The 23782-nt window shown below is 63.2% G+C and overlaps 1 protein-coding gene across 6 annotated transcripts in view; it reads right to left on the bottom strand.

Annotated features, from left to right (window-relative positions):
- The window catches only part of PRDM16 (PR/SET domain 16), a 315820-nt gene that overhangs the window by 21330 nt on the left and 270708 nt on the right, over window positions 1-23782 (bottom strand). For 4 of the 6 annotated variants that reach the window (XM_045475378.1, XM_045475380.1, XM_045475382.1 and 1 more), the window contains 5 exons: window positions 18089-18191; window positions 11942-12155; window positions 9906-10053; window positions 9287-9440; window positions 1400-2816 (listed from right to left, as the gene is read on the bottom strand). In XM_045475378.1, coding sequence (XP_045331334.1) covers window positions 1400-2816; window positions 9287-9440; window positions 9906-10053; window positions 11942-12155; window positions 18089-18191 — 2036 coding nt within the window. The remainder of the gene's footprint in view (window positions 1-1399; window positions 2817-9286; window positions 9441-9905; window positions 10054-11941; window positions 12156-18088; window positions 18192-23782) is intronic. The other 2 variants (XM_045475379.1, XM_045475381.1) reach the window with 1 other exon arrangement.

Here is a 23782-nt window from a genome sequence, read left to right as displayed (position 1 = left end):
TCTGGGGAGACCTGCCACTTCTCTGCACACAGACACGGCTGCTCTGAGCAAACCCTACACCAGCCACTCCTGTTTCGTCCACACCAGGGCCTTGCTCTGCTGCACAGCCGGGAGCCGGCTGGACGCCGACCAGAGCAGGATGTACAGATGGCACAAGGAGAGGGGTGAGCCGCAGGGAGACAGCATGGCCACCCTGGGAGTGTCCCAGGGGCCACCGGGAACCGCGCAGGCCCGCCGGCCTGGCCCAGGAGGGAGAGGGCGCGGGAGGGGGCGTGGAGGGCCTCCCCCCGGAGCGGCGGTGTTGGTCGCGTGGGAAGCTGGCCTGGAGGGCGTCTCGCTCTGTGGGGCCTACCCGAGGCCCTATTCAGAGCTGGACGGTGTCGGACCGTCTGTGGATGGGGTGTTCTGCACCAACCACTTAAAGGGGCATTTTCCACGTTTCCTGTGGTGACGACGTCAGTCCTTGGCCGCACACACAGGCGGCCGGGGCCACGGGTGCTGAGTGCAGAGGGTGGGAGGCCGGGCCAGCCCGGGCTCATGCTCTGACGTCATTCTCTCCCATGCGCACCTTGGGCAGATGTGGGCTCCTCACTCGCACACGGTCTCCAGGCCGCAGTGGCCCCTTGGGGAACTCAGGCGTCTGTGCCTTCAAGGCGGCCACGTGCTCTGGTGCTCCCTGAACACCAGGTGCACACGCACATGTGTGTGCGCACGGGCTTGTCACACACGGGCACCGGCGGTATCGGCCTCAGCAGCCTGAGCCCCACAGCTGTGCCTGGCGCCTGCTTCCTGGACCCCCCGGCCCCCTTCCCAGGCCGCCCTCTCCTCGAGGCTCGGCCTGCCCAGCACCCGCAGGACAACGTGTGGTGGCGGCGGGACCCCTCCCGCCTAACAAGCCCACCGGATCAGAGCCTGCCCAGAAATTGGGGAGGGGGTTCCCCAATTGAGGGGCTCAAAGCCCTCACTGGGAGGGCTATCAGAGAGGTGGCTGCTGATGTTTTGCGGACCCTCCAAAGCTGCTCCTTCCCCCTCCTCCTCCCCCTCCCCCCTCCCCCCGCTCCCGGAGACCAGCGGCTCCTTCTCTGCTTTCTCCTGGGCCACCAGGAACCCCAGCTGTGGCTCCGGGGCGGGGTAGGGGCCACGAGGGCGGCCTCGGGACCGGGACTGGGAGCGGAGGAAAGAGTAAGGGTCTGAGTTTTGCAGGAGGCACAGCTGGTCCAGAGAAGGCGGCTGGAGACACAGCGGGGCCGGGTGGGGTCCGAGGGGAGGCCGGGGATCCCAGCGGCTGTCCGCGAGAGGGAGCCCCGAGCGTCCGGGAGGCCCCGCCCAGACGCCCAGACGCCCAGCCGGGCGGTGGCGGCCCCTCTGGGAGAGCAGGTGAAGGCAGGGATGTTAATACCTGTAGATGGGGTCCATGAAAAAGGGCGATGGCTTGGCGTAGTGCAGGGAGGGCTGCTGGGGCAGCTGTGCCGGGCACGCCTTGGGCAGCCCCTCCCCGGCCCCCAGCTTGCGCTCCCCGTAGACGTGGTTCTTGCGGGGCTCCCGCCCCCCTCCGTTCTGGCTGGCTCGGACGCGGCTACCGATGCTCAGGTCCAGTGGCTGCTCCTCCCCGGACGCTGGCGCCGGGGGCGCCTTGGGCGCGGCCAGCACGGGCTTTGCCTCTTTTGGTTTGGTGGTGAGGTCGAAGGGGGACTCGGCGCTGGGGCCGCCCACCTTGAGGGCGTCCCGGGGCGACCTCGGCTCGGCCTTGACCAGCAAGTTGTGGGCGAGGGAGCGGTCCGCGAAGGGGCAGAGGGCCGGGGGGAAGTTGGGCAGGAACTGGAAGGGGAACACGGAGTGGTAGGGCAGCGAGCCCAGCTTCTTCTCCTGCATGCCCACGAAGCCGGGGCCAAAGTACTTCTCCGCGATGGAGGCGATGGCCTTGATGGAGTCGCCCGCGGCGCCCGAGGCGGCCAGCAGCTGCTCGTCGGGCGGCGGGAAAAAGGCGTGCTGCGAGTAGAAGACCGGCACCTCGCCCACGCTGTTCGGGGCGCCCGGGGGCGCCGCGCCGCCCCCGCACTCGGGCTTGCCCTCGGCCGCCTTGCTCTTGTCCTTGGCCTTGTCCCGGTCGCTGTCCACGTCGCTGTCCAGGTCTGAGCCCGTGCCCGTGGTCGTGTCCAGGTCCGTCCCGGTCGTGGTGTTGACGTCCTCGAAGTCGCTGCCGTCGGACAGGTCGCTGCCCCGCGTCTTGAGCTTCTCGGCGTATGAGTCCTCCAGGCGGCGCTCGAACTTGTCCTCAGGCCCCGCGGCGGCCGTGGCGCCCTGGCCGCTGTTGCCCACGGCGGAGACGAGGGGCAGGGCCGGGTTCCCCAGGGGGCTGGGGAGCTTGGCGTCCTGGGTGTGGTTCAGGGGGCTCTTGAGCAGCGGCGTGGGAGGTAGCAGGGGCGGCCGGGGGTACAGGGACGGGGGGAAGATGCCCGGGAAGCCCGGGGCCAGCGCGGGGAACGGGGGGGCCGCCGCGGAGAAGGGCAGGCCGCCCGGGTGCGGCCGGGACGGGAAGTACTCGTTGAAGCCGAGGCCGGCATGGTTGAGGTTGGGGGGCGGCTTCGCCTTGTCCATCATGGGGCTGGGGGTGAGGGGCAGGCCCGGGGCGAAGATGCCGCCCGGTGGGTAATGGTTCTTGCCCTCGCAGAACCGCCGGTGCTTGTTGAGGGAGGAGGTAGTGCTGAACATCTGCCCGCAGTCCTTGCACTTGATCTGCGTGCGGCAGTCGGCGTGCATCCGCTTGTGGCGGCACAGGTTGGAGAACTGCGTGTAGGATTTGTGGCAGACCTCACCTAAAACATCAGCACAAAGCAAAGACAAACGATATGAAATTACGGGGAAACCCTGCGGTGGAGGGGGCGGGGCCCCGCGATCGGGAGCAGACGGCTTGTGTGCGCGAGCACACGTGTGTGCGTGCGTGTGCATGCACGTGTGTCTGTGTGTGTGTTTGCACGAGTGCGTGTATCTGTGGGCCCGTGTGCACGAGCATCCATGAGTGTGCACACACGCGTGTCTGCGTGTGTGTTTGCACGAGTGCGTGTACCTGTGGGCACGTGTGCATGAGCGTCCATGAGTGTGCACGTGCGTGTTTGCATGAGTGTGTGTATCTGTGGGCCTGTGTGCACGAGCATCCATGAGTGTGCACACATGTGTGTCTGCGTGTTTGCACGAGTGTGTGTATCTGTGGACACGTGTGTCAATGAGTGCGCGCGCATGTCTGCGTGCGTGCTTGCATGAGTGAGTGTATCCGTGGGCACATGTGCACGAGCGTCCATGAATGTGCACGTGCGTGTCTGCGTGCGTGTTTGCACGAGTGTATGTATCTGTGGCCACGTGTGTCAGTGAGTGTGCATGCGCGTGTGTCTGCATGTGTGCACGAGTGCATGTATCTGTGGGTACGAGTGTCCATGAGTGCACGCGCGTGTGTCTGTGTGTGTGTTTGCACGAGTGCGTGTCTCTGTGGGCACGTGTGCACGAGCATCCATGAGTGTGCACACACGTGTGTCTGCGTGTTCGCACGAGTGTGTATCTGTGGGCACGTGTGTCAATGGGTGTGCACGTGCGTCTCTGCGTGCGTGTTTGCACGAGTGCGTGTATCTGTGCCCACATGTGTCAATGAGTGTGCACGCACGTGTGTCTGCATGTGTGCACGAGTGCGTGTATCTGTGGGTACGAGTGTCTATGAGTGCACGCACGTGTCTGCGTGCATGTTTGCACGAGTGCGTGTCTCTGTGGGCATGTGCACAAGTGTCCACGAGTGTGCACACATGTGTGTGTCTGCATGTGTGTTTGCACGAGTGTGTGTATCTGTGGGCACGAGCGTCCATGAGTGTGCACACACGTGTGTCTACATGCGTGTTTGCACGAGTGCGTGTCTCTGTGGGCACATGTGCACGAACGTCCAAGAGTGTGCACGCACGTGTCTGTGTGCGTGTTTGCACGAGTGCATGTATCTGTGGCCACGTGTGTCAATGAGTGTGCACGCGCGTGTGTCTGCATGTGTGCATGAGTGCGTGTATCTGTGGGTACGAGTGTCCATGAGTGCACGCGCGTGTCTGCGTGCGTGCTTGCACGAGTGCGTGTCTCTGTGGGCATGTGCACAAGTGTCCATGAGTGTGCACGCACGTGTGTCTGCATGTGTGTTTGCACAAGCGTGTGTATCTGTGTGCACAAACACCCATGAGTGTGCACACACGTGTCTGCATGCGTGTTTGCACGAGTGCATGTATCTGTGCGCAGTGTGTGCATGAGCGTGTGTGTGTGCATGTATGTGTGTGCCTGCATGTGTGCACACGTATGTAAGCGTGTGTGGGCACCCTACCCTGGGGGCTGACCTGTGGTGACCGGCACACACTGGTGAGACCTGCCTGCACCTTCCCACTCGGTCAGGTCTCAGGCGCCTGCCTCAACCTTCCCGTTAGAAAGTGGGGTACATGTGCTGTTTGTGCACATGAGTGTTTGTGATGTGGGGGCCAAGGTCTCCTGAAATCCCTGCCGGGGGCTAAACCCCGGTGTGCAGCCACCCAGGCACCTGTTTCAGTCCCCCCCCGGGCCCCAGGGTTCCCACCTGCACCCTATCCACCTCAGTGACACTGTCCCCGCCACTAAGAGGAAACCCCACTTGCCAGATTAACTCTCTTGCTCTCCGTCCGGGGAGAGGGGCCTCGGGGGGACCAGCCCACTCAGGGGATGCTTAGGGGGTCTGGGCGTGGGAGCACGGCCCCTGGTCGTGTGTAGTGACCGTCGGGGGATGGCTGGAAGGTGGGCACGGGAGGGAAGCCCAAGCCGGGCCGTGTGGAGACGGGCTGGTTCCGAGTTCGAGAGAGCGAGAGGTTGGGGTGGAGAAGCACCAGGCTCAGGCTGGGGGACACCGGCCTCTGCTCTCGGCAGGAGGGGGCGCTGCTGGCCAGAGCCGAACACCAGGACCCCCGGGCCCAGGCGACCCGGTCTCCCCATTTCCCCGATGGCTTGTGAGTCGAGTGTTGTCACGGAATCACCAGCTTTGCTTCCTTTCTTTACTTGTTTTTCTAGCCAGAAAGGGAGGAGCGCACGTGCACACGTGTCTCTCTCTGCAGGACGATTTGCCCCCTAAACGTAGCCCCAGTGGAGACAGTGACTCCAGCCTGACTCTTGTTCACACAAATCCTCGGCCGCCTGGTGTCCTGCTCCTGCCGCGGGGGCTCTGGCCCCGGATTATCGCGCGCTTTCATCGCAGTGTCTATTTATATTAAAGGCCCTGCCTTCCTGGCCGTCGGCGTGGCGGGACGTGTTCTAGGCTGAGGGGGGAAGAGCGCGGCCTCGTTGGATCAAATCTGCCCTTTTTGGGAGGCGGCTGATACAGAGGAGACGGTCTATAAATACACTCGGGTGGCCCACCCGGCCTCAGGGGAGCAAGGCCATTCCTCAGCTCGGGCTGCCCTTGCTGGCTGAACGAGTGACGTGTCACTGTGCCCCGGCCCGGCTCGCCGGTGCCTCGTCACTGGCTGCTACGAACCCCAGAGTGGGAACCGGCCTCGCACACGCTCCCCCCCGCCCCTGCCGGGGCAGCTCCTGGCAGGGCCTCAGGGCCGGCCCCGCGCCTGGTCGTGGGGAGTCCGGGCCCCTCGGCTCCCACCGCTCTGCTCGCAGGGTGGAGGGTGTGGCAGGGACGCTGGGGCTACCGAGGACCCTCCTGGGGGCCCGAGATCCTCACAGGGCGGCCGGACCCGCACGCTGGCAGCTGGCTCAGAGCCGGTGCAGCCCACGGTGGATGTGAGAGGGGCCCCCCGGCCCTGCCGGGGTGCAGAGTGGCCCTGGCCACCGCGTGTCTTTTGCTCACAGGGTGTGTGCGCGGATGCGCTCCCACGCGACACTCACTCTAGGGAGGGGCCCTTTCCGGAAAGTGCCCACCGGAGGCTGACCACCTGCGTGCCCGACACCGCCCTCCCAAACAGCCAGCACACGCTCAGCTCCGCGGGGCAGGAGGCACCCTGGGAGGCCACGCCGTCTCGGCCTGCGTGGTCAGCGGGGAAAGGGCTTGGGGGCGTCTGGGCAGATCCCACAGTTGCCGTGTGCATCCACGCAGGGGGTGCCCGGCAGGTGGACGCCGTCTGGGCACGCCCGTGACCACGCTGCCGTGAGCCCGCGCCCCTCCAAGCAGCCCGTCCTTCCTGACCGGCGCACGCTGTCTGCGCCCCTCCTCGCTCGTTTGCGGGTTCGCCTTTCCAAGCCCAACACGGCCTTTACCACGGGCCGAAGGAGGCTCCGCCGGGGTTTGGAGGACGTGCAAAGCCACACTTACGTGCCATTTCCCAAGCGTGTGCCACCCTATCTGAGGCACGTGTGTGTGCAGGCAAGCCGGTCGCGGGAGCTGCGGCCCCAGGGGCCCGGCCAGGCTGCCCCACGCCCTGCCCACCCACACGGGGAGTCTGTGCAGGCGGTGCGAACGGCGGTAGAGACCTACGGTCCCTGGAGCTGCTGTCACTAAATACGCTCCAGGGAGACTTCGCCGAGATCTCCGCGCGCCCGGAAAGGCGGTAGCTTCTGAGCCTCTGCACGACTTCCTGCTCTTAAGCTCATTTAGAAACTCCGAGCTGCTATTCGATGTCCCACGGTGGGACTCCCTGGGACCCTCATCCACAGAAAGCAGGACACACACCTCCAGTCACCAAGTCCCAGCCCCTGGCTCCCACTCACACCCGCTCGCCTCTTCCTGACCCCTCCCAGGGGGAACCACTGGTGCACCCCAGGGCGCACAGGTCTCCATCCGGGACCTGCAGGTGACTGGGGGGCTGAGCGGCCGAGGAAGGCTGGTGTCTGGGTCATCTCTAGCAGGGCAGCTGGAAGCTTGGGCTGGGGACAGCAGCAGGAGGAGGGCACAGCCCCAGCCACCCGACAAAGGCCTGACCGGCCGGTCAGCCCTGGGTGTCCCACACCGGAACAGCATCGCTGAGACGTCCCCCAGCCCCCAGTCCTCCAGCTCCTAGAGTTCCTCTTCCTCACACCGGTGTTGTGGGGTCTGAGAGGCTCTAGCCCCCCAGCCCAGGGTCAAGAGTCCAGGCTCTGCAGCGTGGCCCTGAGCACCTGCTCCCCTAATGTCTGCAAGCCTCAGTTTCCTTCTCTGCCCCTAGGAGACAGTGCGGCCCTGAAGGGTGCTATGAGATCGTGTGTGTGAAATGCTGACCCCATGCAATCCCATGTGGATGATGAGTCCAGGCGATTCTGGTGATAACTCTGCACAGGTCACGTGGGTGACGACTGCACAGTCCGTGTGGGTGATGACTGCAGAGTTGATGTGGGTGATGAGTGTACATTTCGTGTGGGTGAGGACTCTGCACAGTTCGTGTGGGTGATGACTGCACAGTCGATGTGGGTGAGGACTGCACAGTTGGTGTGGGTGATGACTCTGCACAGTCCATGTGGCTGATGACTGCACGGTCAGTGTGGGTGATGGCTGCACAGTTCATGTGGGTGATGACTGCACAGTCGATGTGGGTGATGACTGACTGCACAGTTTGTATGGGTGAGGATTCTGCACAGTCCGTGTGGGTGACGACTGCACAGTCGATGTGGGTGATGACTGCACAGTCCGTGTGGGTGATGACTGCACAGCCGGTGTGGGTGATGACTGCACGGTTGGTGTGGGTGACGACTGCATGGTCGATGTGGGTGATGACTGCACAGTCCGTGTGGGTGACGACTGCACAGTCGATGTGGGTGATGACTGCACAGTCCGTGTGGGTGACGACTGCATGGTCGATGTGGGTGATGACTGCACAGTCCGTGTGGGTGATGACTGCACAGTCCGTGTGGGTGATGACTGCACAGCCGATGTGGGTGATGACTGCACGGTTGGTGTGGGTGACGACTGCATGGTCGATGTGGGTGATGACTGCACAGTCCGTGTGGGTGACGACTGCACAGTCGATGTGGGTGATGACTGCACAGTCCGTGTGGGTGACGACTGCATGGTCGATGTGGGTGATGACTGCACAGTCCGTGTGGGTGATGACTGCACAGTCCGTGTGGGTGATGACTGCACAGCCGATGTGGGTGACGACTGCACGGTTGGTGTGGGTGACGACTGCACAGTCGATGTGGGTGATGACTGCACAGTCCGTGTGGGTGATGACTGCACAGTCGATGTGGGTGATGACTGACTGCACAGTCTGTGTGGGTGATTACTGCAGTTGATGTGGGTGATGGCTGCACAGTCCGTGTGGGTGATGACTGCACAGTCGATGTGGGTGATGACTGCACAGTCCGTGTGGGTGACGACTGCAGAGTCGATGTGGGTGATGACTGCACAGTCGATGTGGGTGACGACTGCACAGTCCGTGTGGGTGATGACTGCACAGTCGATGTGGGTGACGACTGCACAGTCCGTGTGGGTGATGACTGCATAGTCGATGTGGGTGACGACTGCACGGTCCGTGTGGGTGATGACTGCACAGTCGATGTGGGTGATGACTGCACAGTTCGTGTGGGTGATGAATGCACAGTCGATGTGGGTGATGACTGCAGAGTCGATGTGGGTGATGACTGCACGGTCCATGTGGATGGTTGCTGAGTGCAATTTGTGTGATTGGCGACAGTGCAAATCACTTGACGTGATGGCCGAGCACAATCTCGTGTGAATAACTCAGCACGCTGCCAGGTAGAGCGGAATCTTCCGTGGCTTCCGAACTCCTTGAGAATAAGGGTGGTGACCCTGCGCTGGCTCACAAAGTCCCCACGACCTGGCCCTTGGGACCCGTGGCCCCTCTCCTCTTAGTCCCCCTCACTTACTCCCCCACACACCCAGCCTCAAGGCCTCTGTGCTCCCAGTTCCCGTCCCAAGCACCTCCGTCCCCCGCAGGGGCCCCCTCACACCCGCCCGTCCGCCAGGCGTCCAGAGAAAGCCTCTCGTTTGACAAGCCGTCCTGGCCCCCCTGCACTCACGGGACCAGCGCCCGCCTGGGCCACGCTGGACCCTCGGAGAGCCTCCTGAGCCTGCGCCCCGTCTGGGCTGATAGGCCGGACGCACGTGCCCTCATGGTTCATCTGGTCTAGCCTCTATCTCCTCCACGGCGTGTAAGCTCCCTGAGGACAGGGGCACTTACGGCCGCCACCTGCTGTCCCGACAGTGCTGGGGACCCAGGCCGGGCTCCCTAAAGGCCGCTGTGGGGATGAGCAGAGTTCGGTGAGCGTCACCGGCATTTTCACGCCTCTCAGAGCTCCGGCCGGGGTGTGAGTGCGGAGGAGAGTAGGGAGAGCGGGGCGGCCGGGCTGGGGGACCACTTACATATGAAAGGTTTGACGGTGCTGTGGATGTGCTTGTGTTGCTTGAGGCCCGAGGACGTGGCGAACGTCTTCCCGCAGTCGGGGCAGGCGTGGGCCCGGGCGCCCACGTGCTGGGAGCGGATGTGTCGCTGGAGGTTGCTGGGGTCTGTGAACACCTGGGGGGACAGACACCTTTGCTCGCTCCCCTGTGGGCCCAGTTCTGGCCGCCGGGTCGGGGGGCGGGGGGCGGGTCTCACCGCTGCTCTGCCCCCCTGCGCCGAGCCTGGCCGGGAGGGGTCTCTGCCGTCGCGGTGACCCGCTGGACGGCCCGGGGTGAGCTGCCCGTGTCCGCCAGACTGTCCCCTCAGCGGTAATGCCTGGGGGAGCGGTGGCCGGGGGGGGGACGCTCCGGGCACGCGCTCGGAAAGCGTGGCCGACCCGAAGCGCTCTGACGACGCGCTGGCGGGTGGGGGGCAGGAGCCCGCCCTGGAGAGCGCGGGGTCGGGTCTCCCTGCGCCCCCGCCCGCTGCCCTTCCTCCGTCCCCGGTAAACCGAGAGCCCCAGAGGGCTTCCGGTGTCTTATTTGCACCCTCCGTCCGCACGCGTGTGGGGGGCACGGGCGGGGGCGGCGGGCGCGTTACCTTCACACAGTTTTCACATTCGAAGCGCTTGCCACTGTCGTGGGACATCTGGTGGCGAATGAGGTTGGACTTCCAGTTGAAGGCCTTGGGACACTGGTCACACTTGTACTCCCGCTCCTCTGTGTGCACGACCATGTGCTGCTCCAGGCTGCACGCGGACAGGGGGCTCGGGTCACCGGGGGGCCTGCCCGCCGCCCCGCCCGGCCGCGGCCCCTCCCGTCCCCACCGCCCCCCGCCCAGAGACGGGAGTGAGTCCCGGCGGGCAGCGCGTCTGTCCACCCCCTCTCTGGACGGGCCAGCAGGACGGAGGGCGGAGACGGCCCTCCCACACCCCACGGGGAGGAAGCCCTGCCCGGACAGAGCTCAGGCCCTGGTGCAAACGTCTCCTCCAGGCGGCCGGCGGCAGGGCAGGACCCCGGCTCACAGCTCCTCGCTGCCCCTCGGGGTAACCTTAACCTTGAGGCTGACCTCAGACAAGGGGCGCAGAAGCCGCCAGCACCGCCGAGAGCCCCGGAGTGGGGGCGAGGCCCGGGAGACCCAAGGCCACGCCCGGCCTACCCGCCTGGCACACACCGAGGGGGCGGGACGGGGGTGAGCGGGTGGGTCCCCGAAGGTGGGGAGGACACAGCCGCCGGGAAGGGGCAACTGCGCCTGGACGCAGGAGCCACTCCTCACCCCTCCTCTCGGGGGGGGGGGGGGGGGGACGTCCTGGCTCGCCTCCTGTCCCAGGTGTGACCGTTCATCTCCGTGAGCAGAGCAGTAATACATCACGGCCCGTTAATTACGGGGCCCAGCCATCCATTTACATCAGAAACGCTTGGTTCTCGAGCGCTGGCAGATTGTATCTTTTTCCCTGTTGTTAATTGTGATTTATGTGTTTATGTAAAGAAAACACAGACCCTCTTGAGCAGCGCTTACTGCCCAGGGTCTCAGTTGGGATTTGCCCAAACGCTCATTTTCTTAGTCATCTGTTCAGGGTGGAGGGTTTCCCGTCCCCGGGGAGCCCACGGTGGGATTGGCGTTCGGTTCCCAGCGACACCACCGCCAGTCAGTGACCCGACGGGGCTTTGCTCTGACCGTGCAGGGCTGTCCTGGGGAGATTCTCAAAGGTCGGAGGAGGGGCCTACCTCGGACGAGTCGTCACGCTTCTCGCAGGAGCGCTGGGACCGCACGCCCCTGACGCTGTCCCCACAAAGCCCAGAGGCTCATCTTTCCCGGGGGGGCTCCCAGGGGTCCTCAGGGCCCCCACTTCCCAGGGGGAGGGCCAGCTCGTGCCTGCTCTAGGCTGACCACGTCCGGCCGTCACATGGCGGGCCTGGTGTACCGTGCCCACGCCTGTGAAACCTCCCAGGACAGCGGGGGTTCCATCCCTGGAGCAGAGGCCGGTGCCCGGGGTGGGGGATGAGGGACCCCCGGGCGGCCTTGAGCCGCCAGCTCCCGCCCACCGTGTGAGGAGTGGTCTGTGTGTGCAGAGGGTCCGGGGCACCGCACAGACCCTGGGACAGCAGGGTGTTGCCATCCTGCCGTCCTGGTCTTGGGCCTTGCTACGGGAGTGGCCTTGGGGCTTGAGCCCTGCACGTCTCGGGGTCTGGCCTGCATTTCTCGCCTTCCCCGTGGTCTATCTCCAAGGCTCAGCCCTGACTGCAGAATGGCAGGGCCAGAAATATCTCTACCGACCACGCGGATCTTCCGGGGGGGGGGGGGGCACCGGGCAGGGGTCAGAGCTGGGAGCACCCGTGGCCTGCAGCCACCAGCTCATGGGCCACGCTGTGTGTAGTGACAGATGAGTGGGCAGGGAGGGGTACCTGCCCCGAGGTGAGCCACACCGGAGGGGACGCTGGTCTCCCCCGTCCCTAAGGCTCTCTCGGCTCGTCAGTGTGGACAGGGCTGAGGGCCGAGGTCCCAGCTGTGGTCCCAGGGTCAGCTGGCTCTGCTGACCAGCTTGGGGGGCCTGGGGGGCAGTGAGGGGGTGCGGGGAGGACAAGGGGGGTGCGGGGGGAGGGGAAGAGGCCTGGGGGGATGGGGGGCAGCCGCACCTGTACTTGTTGGGGAACATCCGCTCGCAGTCCTTACACTCGTGGGCCTGCTCGCCGCCCCCACCGCCGAGCCCCTCCGGCTTGAGCTCCTCGCCCAGGCCCTCGTAGAGCGTGGCCCCCACGGAGCCGCACGCGTACTTCTTGTGGCGTCGCAGGTCCAGCTTGGACTGGAAGAGCTCGTCACAGGCGTCGCAGCGGAACGTGGGCTCCCCTGCTAGGGACAGAGGGTGGGAGGTCCGTGGGGAGCGCGAGACGGGGCCCAGGCTCCGGGCCCGAGAGGGGGTGTTGGGGGTGGGGGCGGCGGGCCCTGCTTCCCACACCGGCCGCTCCCGCTCCCGCTTCCTTTCTGCCCTCATCCCGGGCCGGGTGCGGCCGCCCCGGGGACCTGGGGACCGAGGGGACCCTGTGTCCGCACCATCAGAAATGCCGAGAAACACCGGGCCCCACCCCGCGTGGCAGGAGGCCACGCCGGGCTCCAGACGGCCCTGCGCTTGGGAGCAGAGAAGGAAGCTGGCCAAGTGGTTTGTTTATGAATCAGGGGAAAAAAGAAGACAGAGCTCTAATGCATATCGTAAATTACTGTCGTCAAGGTCAAACAAATTAAAAGGGGGGCAGCTATTATTAAGTTTACGAGGCGGCATCCTGACCACCGTGCCAAGCCAAACAACCCGCTCAAAGCCGTAAATTTCCCGGCGGAGACGTCCTCTGGGCCCATCCCCGAGCCCCCACCCGGGCCACTGCTTGCGAGTGGCTTCTCCCCAGCGCCGTGTCCCCTCCCTGCCCGAGGACGGGACGGAACGCTTGCGCTGAAAGCTGGGACCCAAGTCGGAAAGCGTGCCTGCGTGTGCGTTGAGCGGATGTGTGCATGCTCGTGTGCTTGTGCACGGGTGTGCGGCTGTGAGTGTGCGTGTGCACGAACGTGTGTATCTGAACGCATCTGCATCCTTGTCTGTGCACCTTTGTGTGAACGTGTAGAGATATTTGTGCATCCACACTTGTTTGTGTTGGTGTGTGTGCGTACCCGTGTGCGTGTGCCAGAGCACGCATGTGCTTCCATGTGCGGCTACACATGTGGAAACGTGTGTGCTGGCACATGTTCACACACGAGTGCGCCCGGGCGTTAGGGCACCTGTGCACGTGTGTGTGGGCGTTAACGTGCACGCTTGCTCTGCACGTGCAAATGTCTGTTTCTGTGCACACACGGTTGGCATGTGTTGTGCATGTTAAGAGTGAGTGCGTGTGCACATACGTACATGTGAGTGCACACGTGTGTGAATGTTTGGTTGTGTGCAGTTGTGCGTGTGCTATGTGGCTGTATTTCTGTGCGTGGCTTCGTGTGTGTTTGTGTGAACGTGTGTGGGGAAACAGGTATATGTGTGCAAGAGTGAGCCTCTGTGTGTGCCTGTGACCGTGTGTTGGAGTGTGGACATGTGTGCCTGTGCTTCTGTGTGTGTGTGTGTGTGTGTGTGTGTGTACAAGCTTGTGCAGAGCTCAGCCTTAATAAGCTGACCCAAATGGCCTGCCCCCGAGGAAGTCAAGGAGGCAGGGAGGTGGGGGCACAGGCACGCCCCCTCCCATGTCAGAGAGACCACCGGAAACATCTCAGAGTGCTAAGGACAGGGAGGGGGTGCTCTGCAGCCCGGACAGGGGGTCAGGAGAGAGGGCGGGCCACCTGTTCCCGACCAGAAGCTTCCCTGAGACTAACGTTGGAGGCACCGCTCCCGGTGTGTGGTCACACCTGGCATCCCCACCGGTGGCACCCGGAGGCCCCCACTCCCCGACACCCAAGGGGCAGGCTCCGTGGGCGCTGGATCTGAGATGCTCCGGGGCCTTGGACGACCCCCTCAGGTGTACAAATGTGACTTCTGTCCACATCTTTGCGTGGAGGCAGACATCTGGGTGACGGGGGGGTGGGGGGGCTGCCGAGAAGGGCCCCGAGGACAGGCTGGGCGGGCTCCAGTGCTGGTCTGACGCACCGTCCGGGCCTGCCAGCCTGCCCATCGACCAGAGTGGGCTGTCGAGAAAGTGTTCGTTTGGAGGAATTCAACACAGATGGGGACGAGCAGCTCTCGCTTGTCTGGGTCAGGGAGTCGAGTTACAGCACCCAGCCCTGCTCCGGGCGAGAGCCTGGCGGGGCCCCCGTGTGGGCCTCTGAGGCCGCGAAGGCTCTGCCCCCAAACACCTCCCCGTAGGGCCGCAGACGCATGGCGAGCTGCGAAACGGACCAGGAGGAGGCAAGGCCAGCCGGTCCACACCAACCGCAGACCGGGGGCTGGAGGAGGCAGGGAGGGCGGCCGCCCCAGTGACCCTTCAGTGCGTCTGCAAACACAAAGACCAGGGCAGGCCCCCGTTCCTGCGAGGGGCAGACCAAGGGGCGGGAGGATAGGGATGGCGGGGCCCGGGGCCGCCCGGAGCACCGAGTCAGAGAAGGCGCTGGCACAAAACCCATGCGGGCACTGGGCGGGCCCCCTGGGTGCCAGGGTGGAGTCCGGGGAGGGGGAGGGGCGCAGGGAGGGTGCACATCACCGCGCCATCATCCCCGCGCGTCTCTAAAGCATCGCCTTTGCGGGAGAACCGGAGCGTCCGTGGGAAGGGCCGTGGACGGCGATGGGGACCCTGGAGGTCTGGGAGCCCCCACGCAGCAGGCGCTGCCAGAGGAATTTCCCGGTGTTCGCGGATCTAAGGCCCGTGCCAATCCACGCGCTGCCGGGGGGAGACTATTCTTATCCCCGATTTATAACTGGGAAACGGAGGCCGGGACAGACGGAATGGCCGGCCCAGGGCGCCCGGGGAGGAGGGGGCAGAGCCGTGTAACTGGAGCCTCGGCACCGGGCGGGGCCCTGGAGGCAGGGTGGCGGGGTCCCGCCGTGTGCGGCCCGGGGAGAGCACCGAACGGGCCGCGAGAGCTGGGCTCGCCCTGGCGTCTCCTGCAGGCCCGCCTCGACTTAACACATGTGGCTTTCCTCTACATCTGAGGACCGAGAGCCCCATTTCACAACGGGGCCGGATGCACGGACCCCACAGAAACGGCCCCTGTGGGTTTGTTCTGACTTCCTGGGGCCCTCCCACCGCCACCGGCGCCATGAGTAAGTTAGAAATGCCAGTCTGTAGTTTACTCTTTCTGGACCCAACTGGGAACAGTCCCAGAAGTTTGAAATTTGACAACAAATACGAGAAGAAAGGCCGACCCCACCCGCCCATAGCATCAACCAACCCATTCTCTCAGTGTTGATCTGGAATTTGGATTTAAAATGAAAATCCTGCCTGATTCTCACTCTGACGGCGTTTGAGGACCTCCTAGAGGCCACGGAACTGACGGGAGATACATGTCGCCCTCTTTCCCTGCCCCCTCATCCCTCCACGGACCCACGTTTGCCCTGGTTGAAGGACAGAGACGGACACCGGCCGTGTCTAAGCCTCAGTCCCCCACGCCCCGTGCCGTGGCGTGGACAGGTGTCCCAGCATCTCCCACGCAGGTAAGGCGGGCGTTGAGTGCACACGTCCGGGGCACGCTGCACGGGCCACAGAGGATGCACGCAGCCATGTGGGTCCCAGGGCCCGGCGCAAATAACCCCACGTGAAAAAACACCAAAAGGATAGGTTATATTCTGGTTATATTGCGTTACGTTGTATTATATCATGTTGTTGTGTTATGTCATATTATACGACACCTATCATATCATATAATGTTACGTTACATTGTATCATATTCCTCATACGCTTTATATACAAGTCACTGCATCCTTGCGACTTCTTTGGAAGGGGGAGCGAAGTTAACGATTTTAAGCCTTTCTCGGAAGAAAAGCATACTGGAATGGAAATGATTTTCCTTATTTTCTCCCAAGATCAAGAAGCTTTCCCGCAAGGGAAATCTTTCCCCTCCGCGCTGAAAGAATAAGCACAAAATAAAAAGTCGCCGCAACTACTGAATGACCCTGAACGTGGCGTCCCTGTGCTCTGAGTCCCTCGCAGGGAGACTGGAACCGCGTTTCTTTCCAAAGCCGCGGCTTTCAAAGAGCATTTCCAGGCCGGGATCCACCAGACCGGCGCCCTCGGCCCCCAGGGGGCTGGCACCCAGGGGCCCCCGTGTCTGCCGCGATACCTGAACGCTGTCCCCTCCAAAGGCCCCCGCCCGCAACAGCAGCACGAAAAATTGTGAGTCAGCTCCGAATCTGGCGGACGCAACGTGTGCTATCCAAACCACACCGGGCCGGGGCCACGGCAGCCCGTGCTGTGCGTGTCGCCTCCACACCCGGCCTGTCTGTGTGAAGTCCCGTCCGCAACTTCACAAGGCAGGAATGTGACAGAAAAATAAATCGGTGCCTAATGGCTTCAGAGAGCCGAGGGGGACACAATTATGCGGTGTCTGCATGGCAATGGACCAGACCGGAGGCTCAAAAGCGCTGGAGAACCCACTCCAAATTCCTGCCGCGATAAGGGGCCTCTGCGTTTAGCTGGGGCCGGGAGAAAAGATTTTTATGATAATTATCTTAGCGAGGAACGATTTTGCATTTTCTTTCTGTGCGATTCTGAGTTTAGCTGGGGAGGGGGCGGCCGTTGGGGGGCTGGGGGATGCCTGTGACAGCAGAGAGTATGAAAAGTCAGATATTTGATGCTAGACCATTATGTGTGGAAAGCGATTAGCCCACAAATGTTTGATGAATTATTAGGGAGATGTGGACCCGGCTAATTTTAAGATCAGGGGGCCCGGTGGGGGCGGGCGGGGGGGGGAAGCAATCCAGGACCTTTTGGAAGAAAGAAGTTTCATTATACAAACGACATTCCCTGGCCGGGTGCTCCCCGAAGGGGAGTGGGTTTATCTTTCCGAGTTCTCGTGTGCTGAGACCCATAGGTCTTTTCAACGATTATTTTAAGGAAAACGAGCCCATCCCCTCACTACCCAGACCTCAGCCGTTAATTTTTCTTTTCTTGACGGCCTAATTAAAACCAAACTTGAGAGGCGCGCGCAGATAGGATCCGGCTCCGTGACGACTTGGGAGCGGCGGCTCAGGGACCCGGGCCGCGGGGAGGAAGGACGCAGCCGCCGGGCCAGGCTCGGGGATCGAAAGGGTAAATTAAGGCAGAGATCTCCGTGTTTGCTCCCGGCCCCGGCCCATGCCACTCCCTCTCGTGGCATTATTAGAGGAACCTGCGGTAAGTGGTGTTAATCATTAAGCCTCTGTGCCTTTGGAGGGGAGGGAAGGAAAGACAGGAAGGGGAAAAGGCGGCCTCCCGCCTGCTCCGGGGTGAGCCGAGCGGAATCACCAGCCCCGGCCAGAAGGGGAGGTGGCTTTTCTGCTCCCTTGTGGGGTCTCAAAGGGAAGACGCCGCGAGCTCGGCGGCGGCACTCAGGGAGTTAACCACCGGCCCTCCGCTGCCAGCGCAGGGTTCCTGGTTCCTCGGAGGGACCCAAACGCTGTTCCAGAGTCCCCAGGTGAACGGCACGTTGCTTCGCGGTGGGGACGAAGGAGGAGAAGGCCGCGTTCTGGAACCGCCAGCCTGCCTGTGGCTGGAATTTTCTAACGCCCTCTGACATGTAGGTGTGTGTGTGTGAAGGAGGAAGGGTGGGAAGGGACGAGCACCAAGCGACGAGTCGGGAGCAAAGGACAGGAGGGCAGCTCTCCACACATGGATCCGCGGGCTCAGCTGCCGTCCAAGTGCCCCTGTGGCAACGCCCCAACCCGAAATGTCCCCTCTCACGACATCAGTTTCCCCTTAACTTTTCTCTCGGACTCTGCCATCGACGATAGACAGGGCACCGCTTTCAGAGACCTACACGCCGGCGCTGCCCTCTCTGAAGCGACCCTGAAACGTCTCCCGCGGCACGGAGCTCTGCAGGGTGGAGGTTTCCAAGCCACAAAACCATGCTGCTAATAATACAGTTAAAAAAAAAAAAAACCAAAAAACAAAAAGTCCCCCGGGACACTTCCACGACAAAGACATAATGCCACACGATACCCATTGGCTCCTATGGCCCGAAGTCCTGGCGGGAATTCGGCGTGTGGCTCATATAACCCGCGGTGGGGAGAGTGCGACGCTTCAGTGGAGAGCTTGTTAGGAGGGGGCCGGTCCCGCCGGCCCGGGGTCTGAGCGGCGGGCCCCGGCATGTGGCAGGGGTGACGGGCGGCCTCAGGAGGGGGGGCTTACCATCCAGACCGGGGGGCACCGGGCCCAGGGAGTATGCGCCTTCCTTCACGTGCACCAGCAGCTCTTCCCCAGGCTCGATGTCCTTGATGACTTTATAATAAATCTAGGCGGAAAGGCAGAGAGAAGGGGTGAGTGTTGCCGTCCCGGCTGCCGAGAGAGAGCCACGCTGCGTGCACACAGGCGACGCCCGCGGGCCACTCGACCTGCCCACTAATTGCCGCTGAGAGTCTCCCTCCTGGAACTTTGCAGAATATGCTCACCAGGGCTAGAGCCCCTTGTAGTTTGTTCCGTCCCGTTGTTGGAGGTCGGTAAAGGGGACGGAGGACGCCGTGCCCAGGCGGGGCGCGTCCCAGCGGCAGGCACCAGGGAGGCTGGCGCTTCTCACGGGCAGCGGGGCCTGGCTTGGGTCTCAGGCTCCTTTTCTCAAAGTGTACGCGAGATGCCCTTTGCCGGTGGGGGCCTGGAGGGGGTCGAGGGCCAATCTGGACATTCTGAAAGTGGCCGTGAACTCTGACAGAGGCTCTGTGGGCCAGGACGGCAGGCCGTGAGTCTCCTGTGAGCGTGGACACCGTCCGCAGGGACGGTGGAGGGACACACGTGCCTGCGGCTAGCTTGGTGACCGGCACCCGGCAGCCCTGGGGACCCAGATGGGGGCACCCTGAGCGCGGGGAGGGGTGCGTGGGGCCTGGGGGAGGGGCGGAGATCGAAGCCTGGAGCAGTGGGCTCAGGTCTAGGGGAGGAGAATGTGGGAAGTGTAGCCTCAGTACTCGGAGCGCCTCGGCCGGTGCCGCTGCATGTCCTGAGAAAGGGCCGTCTGCTCTGGGGAACCCTAGGGCTCAGCAGGGCCACAGGGGCAGGGGCTGTTTGGGAGGGGACCCCGGAACCAGCTGCAAAGGCTGGGGTGACCGTGGGAGAGAACCGGGCTCTTCTGTGCCTGGGAGCCTCCCCACCCCTGGAGAGCAGCGACACGGGTCCTCTGCTGGGGGGGGGGGGTACCGACCCCTCACACGAGTGGGGCCGACACCAGGAAGGCTTGTATCCCAATTCCAGAAATGTCAGACAGCCAAGCCACTGCCCACCACCCCAGCACTTGGTATTTGGGTCTCTATCCAGGCAACAGTAACCAAGGTCCTTCCAGAAGCCTGAAGGCCTGGCTGCAGGACTGGCTGGGAGACCAGAGAAAGACCTAGAAGATTCCATCTGCACCCAGGAAATTCGAGGGCTGAGGCTCCTCCAGGCCCTTCCCTCCTGGAGCTGTTCCGGCCCCGCCCTCACGGAGGACCTGGGACTTAGGTACCAGGCCAGGCTTTCCAGCATCGGGGGGCGGGGACACGGTTCGAGCTGGGCACACGGCCTCCCCTCTCGCCCCCGGGCCCCAGGAAACATCTGGAAGCCTGAGCCATCCCCGTCACTTGTGGGACCCCTTTTCCCCTCACAGGCCACATCCGTGCAGACTCCTTTACAAACCACCAGTCCTGACAACAGCAGGGAACTCCCCCCCCCCCCCCCCCCCCCCGCCCCAGGACACACAGAGCCCCACGGTGTCCCCGGGGCCTGCCCGGATTGATTCCCAGGGCACCGCACGGCAGAAACACACACGGCCCGGGCGTGTCACGCAGCCCAAAGTTCCTCCCCGCCCCCCACCCGCCCCCCACGCACCTTCATTTTATTTGGCAACTGCCGTCACACACGTTGCTGCCAAGACGGTGGGGATTTCAAATGGGGAAGGGACCTTAGCAACTGTCGCCACAAGGCCATTGCCATTAAGATCCCGGTTTTGTATCACTTTCGCTAAAAATTGCAGTGGCCAAATGGTTACTTGAAAAACAAATCAGATGAGCCACTGGATCTCAAAGTGGGACCCAGCGTATGGGACACTCCAACAAAGCCAGGGGACCCCGGAGTGACCGGGAAGGGGGCCCCGAGTCGGCAGGCCGGGTCTCACACGTGCATCTGGGTGGTGAGCGAGTAGGCTCACCAAGTGCGCGTAGCCCCGGCCGCCAGCTACGTGCGCACAGGCTGGGGCCCGGCTGGGGCCCGGCTGGGGCCAGAGGAGGGTCCTGGCGGCTTTCCTCAGGCCCCGTTAGAGGGCAATGTGGGCCCGCCCACCACATCCCTCCGCGGCCGCGTCCCTCCCCGAGGCCCCGCTCTGACCTGGCGTCCCCGCTCAGCGCGGCTCCTGGGGCCGCATCCTGCCTCCGGCCGGGACTGCTGAACTCCTGCTCTAGCCGGGCTGGCAGGGGCTGGGCGCGGCCCGCCTCCCCTCTCCGCCTCCCCGTCTGACCCCCTCGGAGGGCCACCCGGCCTCCCGGGACCCCCCCCACCCTCCTCACCCCCCTCTCTGAGTGCCACTGCCTCTCCTGGGACCCCCCACCCCGGTGGCTCCCAAGGCCACTGGACCTCCTGGAATCCCCTACCCGCGCTCCAAGGCCACCTAGGTCCCCGCCCCCACACCCCTCCCAGCTCTGAGGGCTGCCCGGACCTCCTGGGACCCCTCTACAGCCCCCGCGTGTGGTCCCAGGCCGCCTGCCTCCCCGGGGACTGATCCTCCCGCCAACACAGCCTTGGAGGAGCTGAGGGAGGGTCTGGTGCACTTGGCCATAGGGAGCAGCTTTGTGCACAGCGGGCGCCCTCTCCCCAACCTCGGGACAGCACCTGGCAGGGGTGTGAGCGCAGCACAGGAGGGCAGCCAGCGGCCCGCAGCCGTGGCCGCCTGGACTTTGAGCGGAAGACGGAATTAATTGCTATTAGTGCTAATTGCAGGGCTCTGGTTAGGGTGGGGGGGGGCAGGGGCGCCCCCAACCTGCCTCCACCCGGAAGGGGAGACAGGAGGTGAACAGGGACCGGAGCAAACTTTTCCAAACTCAGCCGATGCCGTGGCCAAGGGCACGGAGGTGTGAGGGAGGCTCTGGAGTTTTTATGACCTGTTCCCACTGGCACAAAGGCCTTATCAGCCAGCCGCCTCCTGCTCGTTTGTCCTCAGGCTCTGCTGACTTCCCAGGACAAAGGCCGCGCAGGCTTTGGTGGGACTGAGGCCTGGGCGGCTCCTGGCCTCTGGGGGCGTTACAAATTGCGCATTTACGGTGCGGAGCCGGCCCCTTCCGCAGGGGACTGTAATACATGATTCTGTAGCACCTTAAAAACTCCTGAAGTGGGCGGGCGACTCCCGTTCACCGTGTGCCCCTCGGCGGCTGGGCCGGCTTCAGACTGAGGGCCCCGAGGGCCCCGTCTGCCATGTGGATGGGCTGAGCACTCATTTTCACAGAAGGGAGAGAGGCCTGCTCCTCCAGGAAAAAGAAACCCTCCCCTGTGGTGCCTCGTCCACCGCGGGAAAAGGAAAAAGGTTTGTGTCTGTGACAGCAGCGAAAACCCGCGCCCTCAACAGCTGCAGCCCTGCACGGCTGAAACCCTGTCTCCGTGCTCTGGGCAGGGCCCAGCTGGAGTTTTCTCTCTGGTTTCAGGATCTGAGAGCTGGGGAAGTCACAACAGCTGGGTTCATGGGAGCCAATAAACGTCTGCTCGCAAACGGCTTTCAAAATACCGAAGCCAGACACACAGGTCTGAGGTTAGGTCCCTGTTTGAATGTCTCTGCTCTGTCCGCAGGGACGGTGGTGGCCCTGAGTGTGGGTCCTCTCCTCCCCCTCGTCCCTCTCCCGACACGGGAGCGGGCCCCTTGCAGGTGGACGGAGCTCGGGGACAAATAAGCCCACGTTCCCAACACAAGGCGGAGAGAAGTGCCTGAGAACAGTCGATTTCACACAGGCTGTGCTCATTCAGACCCTTCCGCGAAAACAAACGTCACTCCCTCCCCCCAACGTTCTTTAAGACAAAGAAATATTTCAGATTTAAAATAGATGTTAGTTTTAGACAGCTTCTTGAGTTCCTCAAGTATTTTTTTTTTTAAATATCAAATCAACTCACGAGGGTGATACTGTTTTCGAACACGACGACTTAGGTTCTACGATTGTCATTCCTACTTAATCTGGGGGTTTTACGATTGAAATTACGAGAAGCTGCCCCCGCGTTGCACGGGGTGCTCGGCCACGGCCACGGCTCTGCCCGGCCCGGAGCAAACGGACGGCTCAGAAAGGTGAAAGTGGTCAAGTGCACGGGACCGTTTCTCCCCCTGTGACAGTTTGAGGACCTTTCAAGGGGTGTCTGAGTTACGCGGGCAACATCGCTTTCAGTGTGCTTATCGCAAAAAGAAAACCTCCCTGCATCCTGGATTTCGGCTTTGTGCGGGATCTGTGAAGGCCTCTGGGGGGCTCTGCGAGGGCTTTTCACAAAAGAGAAGCAGCAAGGGGGAGCGGAATGGCCGGTCCGCTTCTGGCCTGTCCCCCGCAGGGGACGCCGGTCCTCGGCATTCTCCTCTCAGGGACCCCCGAAGAGGCAAGGCGGTTCCGGTGCGGGCTCTGGAAACACCGCTGTGTGTCCTTCCTCCTTGAGGTCCGAGGCTGCGGGCAGTCTCTGCCTGGGAAGGGCTGTGGACACCAGAGCCCTGAGGCTGCCTGAGGGCTTGAGCATTTGGAGTTTAAAAAGCCACCCAGGCCGTGCTCCAAGCCGGATCGGGGGAGGCCTGCCTGTGCCTTTTCAGAGCCGAGCGGGACCGCGGGGACAGCGGGTCTGGGTCGGGCCCCCACGGCAGGCTCAGGCTCCGGGGACAGGCAGACGGTTCCTTCCTCCGCCGGGGAGAGGACACGGCCTGGCATGCCTGGCGGTTGCCACGCTCCTGTCTTCCCACGCGGGGCTGAAGCGACTCGTGTCCGAGAAGCTTTCCGGCCTTGGTGCTGTACCGTCTCCTTCCCAGCGGCACAAACGTGGGCAAAAGTCCCGCACATCTGTCTCTTCCTTTGTCGTACGGTTTGGGGCTGGAGAGCGTGTGTATCTACACACGCACATCACTGGGCAACGTGGTCCCCACCGTTCTTACGTGGCTCTCCTAATCCAGCACCCCATTCGGTCAAGAAGAAGAACGGAAATTCTGACAAGGGCTCCGGCCGGTGTTGTGCCGGCGTGGTCGAATTTAGGTCTTGTTCCTTCCCGAAGGCAGGGTCAGCTTGCTCTGAAGAGGGCACCGCAGAACTCCACGGCTTTCGGACTCCGATGAATTTGATATATATGTTAAGTCTTTTGTAAACTGGCCAAGAAACGCTACAATGAATTCCCCTGCCCTTCTCGTTTCAAAGGGGGAAATTGTATCTAATTGTTTGGGAGCTACCATTGAAACGGGCCAATCCATTTACAAGGTTTAATTTAGAAAATCCTGGGGGCGGGGAGCAGAGGCGGCGGGGGACCCGTGCTGGACGCCATCCTGCGGGTTCCAGCCCCGGCGGACGGCTCCACGCCCTGACCGGCCACCGCGGCGGGGTCCCCGCATCGAGGGCAGGGAAGCGAAAGCAACAGAGAAGCTGCCGGGCCGACGTGCGGCCGGCCCGGGAGCACCAGGTTTTCATTAAACACAAGCGCTGGCTCTCCTGGACGCGGGGCTGTGTGGTTATCGGCCGGCTGATCTGCTAACGAAATGCCTTTCTTTAACAAGCTTGTCTGCTTCCTCTTCGGGGAGGCCCGGCCCCGGTGCCCGGGCTGAGCTGGCTGTGCCCCGGGAAACCTGCTGGTGCTGTTGGGTTTTCCCTGCCGCCCGGCCGGCCTTGGGGGCGCACAGCGTGGGCCCCGGGGGCTCTCCTCCGTGTGCGG

Source organism: Leopardus geoffroyi, chromosome C1 (genome assembly GCF_018350155.1).
Source record: "Leopardus geoffroyi isolate Oge1 chromosome C1, O.geoffroyi_Oge1_pat1.0, whole genome shotgun sequence".
In the NCBI taxonomy this organism is placed as follows: Eukaryota; Metazoa; Chordata; class Mammalia; order Carnivora; family Felidae; genus Leopardus; species Leopardus geoffroyi.
The sequence above is the reverse complement of the archived record's forward strand: the minus strand, read 5'-3'. Positions and strand labels throughout refer to the sequence as shown.